This window comes from Tursiops truncatus, chromosome 17 (assembly GCF_011762595.2).
Source record: "Tursiops truncatus isolate mTurTru1 chromosome 17, mTurTru1.mat.Y, whole genome shotgun sequence".
Lineage (NCBI taxonomy): Eukaryota > Metazoa > Chordata > Mammalia > Artiodactyla > Delphinidae > Tursiops > Tursiops truncatus.
In genome coordinates this window covers 76,851,503-76,863,034 of record NC_047050.1, presented here as the reverse complement: position 1 = coordinate 76,863,034, position 11,532 = coordinate 76,851,503, and the positions used below count along the sequence as shown (strand labels likewise).

Below are 11,532 nucleotides of genomic sequence, written 5' to 3'. Positions count from 1 at the left end.
ATGACCACCACCACCATCACCACCACCTTCACCACCACGACCACCACGACCACCACCACCAATACCACCACCACCATCACCATCACCATCATCACCACCACCACCACCACCACCACCACCATCACCACCACCACCATCACCATTACCACCATCACCACCACCACCACCACCACCTTCACCACCACCACCACCACCATCACCACCACCATCACCACCACCTTCACCACCATGACCACCACCACCATCACCACCACCTTCACCACCACGACCACCACGACCACCACCACCACGACCACCACCACCATCACCATCACCATCACCACCACCACCACCACCACCACCACCACCACCACCACGACCACCACCACCATCACCACCACCATCACCACCACCTTCACCACCACGACCACCACCACATCACCACCATCACCATCACCATCATCACCACCACCACCACCATCACCACCACCATCACCACCACCTTCACCACCACGACCACCACCACCATCACCACCACCTTCACCACCACGACCACCACGACCACCACCACCAATACCACCACCACCATCACCATCACCATCATCACCACCACCACCACCACCACCACCACCACCATCACCACCACCACCATCACCATTACCACCATCACCACCACCACCATCACCACCACCTTCACCACCACCACCACCACCATCACCACCACCTTCACCACCATGACCACCACCACCATCACCACCACCTTCACCACCATGACCACCACGACCACCACCACCAATACCACCACCACCATCACCATCACCATCATCACCACCACCACCACCACCACCACCACCACCATCACCATCACCATCATCACCACCACCACCACCATCACCACCACCACCACCACCACCACCACCACCACCACCACCACCATCACCACCACCATCACCACCACCTTCACCACCACGACCACCACCACATCACCACCATCACCACCACCATCACCACCACCACCACCATCACCACCACCACCACCACCACCACCACCACCACCACCATCACCACCACCATCACCACCACCTTCACCACCACGACCACCACCACATCACCACCATCACCATCAGCAGCATCACCACCACCAGCATGACCACCAAGACCTGCAGCTCCATCCACAGAACTGTTACCACCACCCTGGACTGCACATGTCCCTGCTCGTCATGGTAACCACACCACACTCAGCCCCCACCCCCCCTTGGGCATGGTGGTGCTGCTGATGGCAGATGAAGGGTAGCAGAGGACGTGTTCTCAGCTTCACCAGTGACAGGTGGCGTGGCTGCCCTTGGGTAGTCTACCCATTGAGGGGAGGATCCAGGAATTAGAACCAGGAGAGCTGGGTTCAGACGCAGTCCCACCCTCACTACACGTGAAGCACCGGCAGCATCCCCTCGCCGCCATGAGTTTCAGCTTTCCCATCTGCAGATCCATCAGGACCAATGCCCTTGTCCTGCGTCGGGAGCCCAGCAGTCTGAACAGCTGGATGAATACAGAGGCAAACCTCAACCTGCAGTGGTCCCTGCCCCAGTTCTGAGCACCTCACTGTCTCTGGCCCGAAATGCTGCCCAGCACAGGGCTCACCACCAGAAGGTGATGGAGGACCCGAGGCAGGGCCCGAGGGTTTTGGCAAGTCTTGTGGGAACATCCCTGGCAGGCTTCTTGCAGTGAGAGCAAGAGAGCAGAGAGCAACTTCTGTGACTGGTCACCATGCCAGGCTGTCACAGAGCATTGAACCGCTGTGAACGTGGGGCCCAGGCAGAACAAAGTGTGTGGCCTATCTCAGAAAGACACAGTCTTCTTGCAAAGAGGACCTAGGATGGAGGGGAAATTGGAGTCTGGTCACAGAATGATTCTGACCTGGTCACACCCTGAGCCCTGACCCTGGTCACATGCTGACACTGACTTTTGTTCCATGCTGAGCCCTGACCCTGGTCACATGCTGAGCCTGACCTTTGTTCCACGGTGAGCCCTGACCCTGGTCACATACTGACCCCTGAGCCTGGCCTCTCACTAAATCCTGAGGCTGGTCCCACGCCAAAGCCCTGACACCAGCGGTTCACACCACCAGAGTCACTCCTTTTGGAGGCAGGGAGTGTGTGGTTTGGGTGCCTCTTGTCTTTTTTGTTTTTCTTTCCGTTTTTCTTTTGCACGTGGTGCTGGGCATGAACAGGGCAAGGGAGGTCAGGGAGCTGGCAAGACCTCGCACTGGTCACTCCGCAAGGACGGTGGCGAGCCCTCTGCAGGGAGCCAGCCTCGCAGACCCTGGCCTGGTGCTCTGTGCTACCTTAGCAGAGGGCATCGCTGGGGGCTTGGGACATCGTCCTGGACCCTCTGCTCCTAGGTACCCTCTGGCTTCCTTCTGTAACAGCCAGAGGACGAGGAAGCCAGCGCAGGCCACGGCCCTCATCTGAATACCCCAGACCAGATGGGCTTGGGTTTAGAGCTAGTACAGCGCATGTGTGAGATTTCACCGAACACCCCGGGGGGAACACGCTAAAATGTGCATGCGTGCGTTTAGTGGTTCAGATGAGCTGTAACAAGCTTCAGTTGGGGTCAGGTCTTGCTGCCAAATCTCACCGATTTTGGCTTTTTGAAGTGTTGAGAATCGGACTCAGACACCATGTGCCCTCGTGAAGCGCTGGTTCCCGAGCGCTGGCCGCGTGACCGGAGGGCTTAGCATCACGTCCTCCTGCTGCTGCTGCTGTGGCCACACTTCCCTCCCTCGCTGTTGTCCACTCATGTAGGGCCACTTGTGGTCACGGTCACTCAGCCCCTCCCAGGCACGCGTGGTCACCAGTGTCTCTCTCCATCCTCGGTCATTCGTGATCACCCGCGGGCACTGTGGTCACTCACGCAGGAGGCAGCACCCAGCGGGCCCCTCCCCATCCCATCGTCACCTGCTGGTGAGGACTCTGGATGGGGGGTGGGTCACAGGCGCATCCACGCCCGGTGAGATTCCCTCAAGCTGAGCCCTGAATGGGGAGAGCAAGGCCGCCATGGGAACCCTGTGCTAGGCAGTGCCCCCGGCCTTTCTGCTGGGCCTGCCATCGGTTTCATCTTGGATCACATGGTTGGGGGCCCATAATCTCGGGGTGCTGGGCCTCCAGATGGCCCACCTGCACACCTCCTCTTTGGACAGGCGGCCTCTGTCTGTTGCCTCTCGGAGCCCAGGGGTTCTGTCTGGCTTCCCGGGGCGGGGTGCACAGCCTGAGGGGAGGGGATCTGCATAGCCGCCCTCCACCCCCAAGCCTGGAAGTTCTCCAGCCAGCTCCCTGCGGCGGCTCCGGCTGCCCCCTGCTGGAAGCACGGAGGAGAGGTGGGATCCCGCACTTGCACTCTCGGCGAGCATTTCAGAGCTCAGGCTCAGAAATGGGCCTGACCGCAGGCGGGGCGCAGTGCCCACTAGGCCTCCCCAGCCCCCCCGGACCCAGGGACCGAGGTCAGCAAAGACTACCCCCAGCCCGCCAGGGTGCTGGCTTGCGTGCTGGACAGAGGAGGGCCACACAGTGAGGACGTGGGTTTTTAATTCTTTTTATTGAAGAAAAGAAAAGGAGAGAAAAAATAGATTCCCCACCCCTGCTTCTTCCCGGAGTGGGCTTCTGGTCCTGCCCCTGGGGTGGTGTAGGTGGGAGGGCTGTGCTCTCCGCCTGGGTCTGGGGAGGGGCCCCTGGGCCCTGGAAGGGTGCGGGGGGGCTGGCTGCTTCCCGAGGGGTGGGGGGGTCTAAAAAACGGTGCCAGGCTGGCCAGGCCAAGCAGGCTGGTCCTCTGCTGCAGCAGCTCAGGTGGGCACCCCAGGGATGCTGGCCGCACCCGGCCTGGCCATTGTCCACGGCGGCCTGCCCGCCCGCCGGGGCTGGGCCGGAGGAGGGCAGAGTCTGAGGCACCTTTGGGCCTCTGGAGCCCTGTGCCCACCGGAGCCGCCGCCTCCTGTCCCGTCTGGCTCTGGTCCCAGCACTGCGGGCCTCTGCCTGGCCGCCGTCCGAGCGCCCTGAGGCCGGGGCGCGGGTCTTGCCCGCCGCCCGTGAGCGTGTCTGTGCCCGTCCTGTGGCAGGAGCGGGCAGAGCAGCATCCCTCCTCCGTGGCCCGGTGCGTGGCCGCCGCCCGCCCGCTCAGACCTCGGTCTGGAGGTCAATGATGTCCTGACCCACCAGCGGGATGGTGGCGCCTGACTTCTCCCACTCCACGCTCCGCAGCTCTAGCGGTGATGGCGGCAGCGGCTCCAGCTCTTTCTTCACCCAGGCGGGGGGCCCGTGCGCTTTTCGGAGACTCTCCCAGGGCCGCTTGTTGGGCGTCTGCTGCTTTTCTGGCTGCTGGCCGGTGGGCAGCGGAGGGGGTGAGGGCCCCGACGTAGAGACACAGAGCAGAACAGATGGGGAGTGGAGAAAAGAAGGCGAATAGTGAGGAAGGGACCAGACAGGTAGGTGCGGGCGGCAAGGAGACCCCGGCACGGACGGGTGAGCGCGGGCGCAGAGCCCTTCCTGGACCGCGCGAGGGTCGCGACCCCTGCCGTTGGGTGAGTCGGGCTGGCCTGCAGGGAAGGGCAGCTGGAGGCCGCCTCCCACCCAGCACCCCTCGCTTGGCTCTGAGTCCAGCTTACCCAGGCTCCCCCAGCCCAGCCACAACCCAGCTTCTAGATGGCCCCTGGGACAGACCCATCCACCTGCCCTGTCCCTCTAGGGTCTAGCATGGGCTGGGTCAGGCCAGTCCTTGGGAAGGGTTGAGTGAAGGAACAAATGAATGAACGAAGTAGGGCCGGAGGAAGGAGAGAAGAGCTTACCTAAGGGCTGTCCCACAGCCCCGCCCAGGCTCCGCCCCTGAGACCCTGCCCCCCACCCCTCCCCACCCTCAGCCCCGCCCTCCAGACCTTGCTGTCCGGGCCCAGCGGCGCATCCTTGTCCTTCTCCGCGGCGTGCTGCAACTTCCGGTTCAGGTCCTGGAACATGTCCTGGTGCCGCTTCCGGGTGTGCATGATTTTCTGCAGGGGGAGGAGGGGCGGCGGTCCTGAGCCAGGAGAGAGGCTGCCCTGCCCCGCCCCCGAGCAGCGTAGGCTCCTGGGGACTGGCCTCCCCGTCAGGGCAGGGTCCTCCTCCCCAGCCCCTCCCTGCTTGTTGGAAGGCCTGGGCCCAGGTAATCCGGACAGGGCACACCAGGACCCACCTCGAAGTCCAGTTCCGCATAGCGCGATTTCCGCCGCTGTGGGGAGAAGGGTTCATGCACGCTCGCAAGCAGTTCCCCAAATCCCCCAGCCCACAAGCTCCTGCCTGAGGATGAGGGAGGCCAGGGCCCCCTCACCCCCGCCCACCCTTGGTCCTGGCAGACACACCTCTGACTACACTGAAGCTATCGGTCTCAGTGCCCAAGCCCCCTGTAGGCCAGCCCTGCCCGGAGACACCGGGAGCCCAGCCGGGGGCCCTGGAGGAAGAGGGTGGATAGAAAGAAGGGCCACTGGACGTAAGGAAACAGAAGCCCAAGGACCCAGAAGGCAGGGGCACCCTGTGGGCGAACCCTCATTCACCTTCTGTGCCACCCTGAGGCCAGTGCCAGGGCTGGGCAAGGGTGTCCAGCTCAGGCGGCCCAGGACACGCTCCCAGGCACAAGGAGACCTGGACAGAGGGCCGTGGCACTGCTGGCCGGCCACAGAACTGGTACCCGGGGCTGCATTCACCAGAGGCCATGAGCCAGGAGGTGGGAGCCCAGCCTGGGGAGGGTGGGGCTCCCCGAGGGTGCTGGGCCTGGCTGCTCCCCACCCCGCCGTCTCCGAGCCCCTGTCCTACAGGCTGAGCAGGGCTCGGGGGTCAACTGCAGGTTTTAGGTTGGTCTAAGGGAGCCTTGCTGCCGCTGAGTGCCCAGCCATGGAAGGAACTAGACTCAAGCCGCTTCAAGTGTAGCTCAGTGTCCAGGCCGAAAGCTCTCGAGCCCTTAAGTGATGGCTGAGACCAGCACCGAGGGCAACCACCTGACAAGTGGCCATTTCAGCACAGGCGCAAGCTCCCAGTCACGGTGGCCCAGCAGGCCCGGCGGTGCGGGGAGCGTGGCTGGAGAACAGGTAGATGCTGCCCCCTCCAGGCAGAGCCCTGCCACTCGCCCGCAGGGGAAGGGGAAGGGGAAGGGGAAGGGAAGGGATGGGGAAGGGGAAGGGAAGGGATGGGGAAGGGATGGGGAAGGGGAAGGGGAAGGGGAGGGGGAGGGGGAGGGGGAGGGGGAGGGGGAGGGGGCGGGGAGGCAAGTCCTCCCCTACACAGGCCTCAGGTTCCCTTCCTGCCAACAGGACTCATTCCAACAGGGGTGATGCCGGCCCCGGGCTTCCCAGGCCTGGGCTCCTTGAGGGTGGCTGCCAGCCCCACCTGTGGAGCCACCGCCCAAACCCGCAGTGCCCACAACGCACCTGTCCCTTGTCCACTAGCCCCCAAGGCTGCCCTTACCTCCAGGGAGCTCGCGGACAAGGTGGAGACGTTCTCATTCTTCGTCCCGGCCCCCGTGCTGGGCCCCGGGTGGGCAGCGGGGTCCCCAGCCTCCCCCAGGCTGGGGGGCGCTGACTCCAGGGCGGGGGGCGGGGGCAGGGGCTGCTGAGGGGGCGGGGGCGGCGGGGGCGGGGGCGGGGGGGGCTGGGTGGGGGGCGCCTCAGGGGGCTGGCGGGAGGGCGGGCTGCGGGCGGGGAGGCCGGCGTCGGGCGCCATGTTGAGGTGGATGAGGCGCGTCTGGGGCATCTGGTCGATGTGGATGCTGTACTTGGGCTCCTCCTGGGGCTTGGGCCGCAGCACGGCTGTCGCCGTGGGCAGGATCACGTAGCTCGTGTCCAGGGCCTTCTCCTGGGCTCGGCTCAGCTCCGAGTCCAGCTTCTTGAAGATGTCCCCATCGCCGACAAAGGACGACTTGGGCACCCTGTCCTTCTTGAGGGTCAGCGAGTGGTTGGGGAAGTCGGGCAGCGGGCCGCCCGGGCAGCGGGGCGAGCCGTGCAGGTGCAGCTTGGACACGTTGGCCGGCAGGCTGTTGAAGTTGGGGGGCGCCTTGGCGTGGGCTAGCTTCAGCTTCTCTTCCTCGGGCACAGATGGTCGCTTGAGCGTGCCCGTGATGGTGGCGGTGCGGCAGGCTGCAATGTCTTTGTTCAGCACTGTAGGGACAGGCGAGGGGGGTCAGGGCGGCCGGAGGCGGAGGGGCTCCGGGTCCCGCTGGGTCTGACCTGCTGGCAGCTCTGGGCACCCGCCCTGTGCTCGGTGCTGCCGCAGCTTCTCTGTCCTTTCAAACAAGGCTGGGACGCAGGGGCGCCTCTCTGTCCTCTCCACAATCCACAAGAGGACAGATGACCTCCACCCGCAGTAGCTGGGAAGGGCAAGTGAGAGGCGGCCCGAGCCACCTGGAAGTGTGGGGACCCAGCCCCTCACTGTGGGCGGGACAGCCGTTCCCAGGGGCCAGCCTCTCTTCTGTTCAGCAGTGGGGACCAGGCTGCCTGGACCTCCGACCTGGGCTCAGGCTTGCCAACCGCCCGGCTCGCCCCTGCCAGTCAGTGCAGCCTGCACTGGCCCACAGAGGGCCCAGAGCTGCAGTCCACAGCCCACTCGGGGCTGATCCTCTGGAAACCCTCTCACGCTGGCACTGCTGGGTGGACAGGCCCCCACGTCACACCCTCGCCCGGCCTCCAGAGCTCACCAGCTGCTCCCCGCGGCCCACCTCCTCAGCACACACCCTCCGAGCTGCCCAGGCCGCTGGTCACTTGCCCGCCCTGGTCCTCCTCCTCCGCCTCCCCGATGGCCAGAGGTCTCGGGCCCCTTCTCTTCTCCACCCTCCGGATGCCAACACCAGCACCCAGGTCTGCAGTCCTGCTCTGCCCCCAGTCCCCGTGGCCCAACGAACCTACCATCTTCCCTGCCAAACCTGCTTCCCACCCCTCGCATCAGGGTCAGGGTCAGGGTCAGAAAAGGCTCCCTCCCTCGCTGCCTCTCCCGTGTGTGTCCCTTCCCGCCGGCTGTCTAAGTCGGAGCCAGTGTCGAGCCCCGTGGGCCTTCCCTGCTCAGATCCAGCTGCAGGAGGCCTCCTGTGCGCTCGCCGGGGCCCCCAGCTGCCCTGTGCCGGTCCCTGCCTTCTCTCCACCCAGCACCACCCACCCACAGCTGCAGGCCGCTCACTCCTCTCGAGCCCAAGGGCCAGGCTGGGCCATGTTACTAATGACGAAGGAACTGGAGGCTCAGAGAGGCCGGTACTACAAAGGGCTGTGCCCAAGCCCCCAAAGGCCCCTAAGTCTTGGGGTCACCTCTCCTCTCAGGGAGGTTGGCTGGAGCACACAAGACTAAGATGGGGCAGGAAGGATGCTCTGTTCACCTCCTGTCCAGCCCAAGCCAGAGGTCACCTCCTCAACGAAGGCTTCCTGGGGTCCACCTGGCAGCAGCAGACACTCCCCACCCAGGGCTGTAAGCCCCTCCCCACGGCTATCTCTAGGAAAGATGCTCCACAAATATCTGACAGAGCAGAGGAACCCAAACCAGCTAGTCGTCCACAGCCCCAGACACGGCCTTCCACTGCCGCAAACGCCAAAACCAGTTAGTCGTCTACAGCCCCAGACACGGCCTTCCACTGCCGCAAACGCCAAAACCAGCTAGTCGTCCGCAGCCCCAGACACGGCCTTCCTCTGCCGCAAACGCCTGACTCATAAGAAACGACGCCTGCCAGCTTCCTGCTATTAGGCAGTTGATTCCCTTTTTGCACTTTCTTCCAAGAAGCTGATGGCTAGCCTGGGGCTCAGCAGCGGGTCCTTCTCACTGCTCTCCTCCTGCTTCCACTAACGGCCCCCAATCTGAAAGCTCGACCAAACCCTCTTCCATGGCTGGAGTAACAGTGAAGAAAAGGAGGCAACACAGAACATGGGCCCTTGAGGGAGGGCAGGCAGGGTGGGGGAGGCGGGGCAGGGGGCAGGGCAGCTCCGGGACTCACAGAGCTGGCCCAGCCTCACTGTCCCTACAAGGAGGCTGGTGGGCTGAGGGCTGGGGCGTGCTGAGGGAGAGGAGAGGGCCAGGGCTGGGGCGGGGGAGGCCCCAGGTGGTTCCTTCCAGCGCTAAGGGCTCCACCACCACTGGATGGGCCGCGCACCTGCCAGGCCTGAGCCCCAGGACAGTCTTCTGCTCCTGCCCCCACAGACCTGCCGGCAGCCTCAGGGGAGCGGCTGGGGGATGGGAGGCATGGAGGTGGTTGGCGGGGGTGGGATGAGGACAGACAAGCAGACAGACGCACAGAGAAAAGAAAAGGCAGGGGGCCCGGGGAAGGGCCACCTGTCGCTCTCACCTGTCAGGCGCTCACCTGATCTACAGGCCAGATCCACATCCTTCTCGAAGTCGGTCTGCAAGGCAGAGACGGGGCAGAGTGAGTCCGAAGGCGAGTGGGCAGGGCTGGGCTGCTGCCCCGCACACCGCGCTGCCTGTGGGCTGCGGGCAAGGGCCGCCCTGGAGCTGCAGCCACGCCTCGGAGCGGCGCGTATGATGCCGTGTGTGGGCGCGCGCGCGCACGCTCCTGAGGGCCGAGGGTGCCCACGGGCTGACGTGTTCACCCACAGCGAAGCCCCGTGCGCCGCGTGTGCACAGCTGTGGGCGTGTGAACGTGAACGCACGTGTGAGCACGTGCTCCCTCCAGTGCATTCGTGGATTAGGCAGAGCTCACTCATGCCCTTGGCCTCGAGTCCCTCCAATGGGACGGGGCACACAGAGGGCCCCACGCCAGAGGCCCTGCTGCCCAGGCCACCACCACCCACTGATGTGCCGGGAGGGGGGGCCTGTCCCACATCACCCCTTTGGTCCTCACCACAGACCTGGGGACGAGGAAATGGAGACCAGCTGGCCCAGCAGAGGCAGAGTGGGGTTGGGACGCAAGTGTCCAGTGCCAGGGTGGGACCAGCTACCCCTGGAGCAGTGGCTGCAGTGCCTGCTGCAGCACCTGCCCCGTCCCAGGCTAGGAGCTGGGGGAGGCGGAAGTGGGTGACCTTGGCCCCGCCCTCAGGGAGCTCGGCCGGTTGGGGAACCCAGCTCGGGCCACCCCAGGCTGGAAGGTGGCCTTCTCCAGGGACTGTGGGGCCTCAGGGGATGGTGGGGCCCTCAGTCAAGCCTGGAAGTTCCTTCCTGGCAAACGCAGACGTCAGGTTGTCGGGAAGATCACAAGATCTTTGCCCAGAGGTCAGGGATCAGGCCAGGAGAAGTGTCAGGAGGTCCAGAACCTGGCTTCCTCCCACCGTGGGCCCCCGCCTCACCCTTGAAAACGCCTCCCTGAGCCTGGCTGCCGGCTTCTGCCAAGGCCCTGCCTGTGACCCTCACAACTGTCATGAGGTGGCCAGCAACCTAAAGACCGAAGGAGCACCTCCCACCTGTCAGGGGGCACCCAGCGGGCCGCAGGCAACAATGACAGCACAGGGAATTCCCCCAGCACGTTACCAACGTCTGAACAGGTGGCCTGATGGGGGTCAGGGAGGGCTGCCTGGAGGAGGTGACACCTACAAAGTGGGCAGCAGGAACAGACAAGGGTGTGCAGTGCCTGGGGCTGGACAGTGTGTGTAATGCCAGAAGACCAGGGAGTCAGGTCCTTAGAGGATCTGGTTGAGGACGAGGCCATGGTGGGGTGGGGAGTGAGTGGACAGGCTAGGGCCCGTCCCGGGTGGAGCGCAATGAGAAGTCTGGAAGACGTACAGAGTGGGGCAGGAGCCGAGATGAGGGCCGGACACCCAGAGAGTGGTGTCTGGCCAAAGGGCACAGCTGGTACCAGGGGGTAAGCTTGGGTGGACGCCAGCCCCGCCCAGATCCCTCGTCACCTGCACCCTGCCCATCCTCAAACCCTGGACTGGGGACTTCACCTCGGCGAGCCTCCGTTTCCCCAACCTTAAACTGGGCTTGGAGGTCCTCCTAATTGGGCTGCTGGGGCCTGGTGGAGACGCCCAGTGGGGGTGCCAAGCAGGGGCAGCCTGCGTCCCGGCCCCGAGCCCTACCATGAGCTGGGCGTGGCCATTCTGGAAGGAGCCCCCCGAGTCCCCGTTGCCCTCCTCCTGGCGATCCACCACGCGGCACTTCACAGCGTCCTGGACCTGCGGAGCAGAGCAGAGGCGGTCGATGGGCAGCCCGCCCCCCGCGACCGCGACGGCAGGAAGGGGAGGCTGAGTCCCACCAGGGCAGCATTTCAGCGAGGGGCAGCCCTGCCCCCCGGACGCACACGGGCCCACGTGCCGTGGGGAAGGGCCTGCAGTGTGGGAGGGGGTGCTCCCAAGAGCACAGGCTCATCAGCGAGCTGGAAAAGGGACAGCGGCTCGGGGCAGCCTTGCCAGCAGCCAGCCTTGGGGCCCAGCCTCTCCTCTGACCTTTGACACCTTCTCTATGCCCGTTTTGGGTGAAAACTCAAAATCATGGAGCTCTGGGCCCCTGATAATACGCTGCAGGCCCTCCTAGCCGGAATCTGCCGTTAAGAGCCCACTGTTGGCCTAAGTGGGTCACCTGGTGTCCAGACCTGTCCTGAGTCACCGTGACCTGCACA

The 11,532-nt window shown here is 64.5% G+C and overlaps 1 protein-coding gene across 1 annotated transcript in view; it reads right to left on the bottom strand.

The window, feature by feature from the left end:
- Nucleotides 1–3,557: 3,557 nt before the first annotated feature.
- ADGRB1 (adhesion G protein-coupled receptor B1) overlaps nucleotides 3,558–11,532 on the bottom strand; it is a 71,062-nt gene continuing 63,087 nt past the window's right edge. Inside the window, exons 25-30 of the mRNA XM_073794863.1 lie at nucleotides 10,994–11,089; nucleotides 9,325–9,364; nucleotides 6,459–7,147; nucleotides 5,194–5,229; nucleotides 4,901–5,011; nucleotides 3,558–4,343 (exon numbers count right to left, since the gene is read on the bottom strand). Coding sequence (XP_073650964.1) covers nucleotides 4,146–4,343; nucleotides 4,901–5,011; nucleotides 5,194–5,229; nucleotides 6,459–7,147; nucleotides 9,325–9,364; nucleotides 10,994–11,089 — 1,170 coding nt within the window. The 3' untranslated portion in view covers nucleotides 3,558–4,145. The remainder of the gene's footprint in view (nucleotides 4,344–4,900; nucleotides 5,012–5,193; nucleotides 5,230–6,458; nucleotides 7,148–9,324; nucleotides 9,365–10,993; nucleotides 11,090–11,532) is intronic.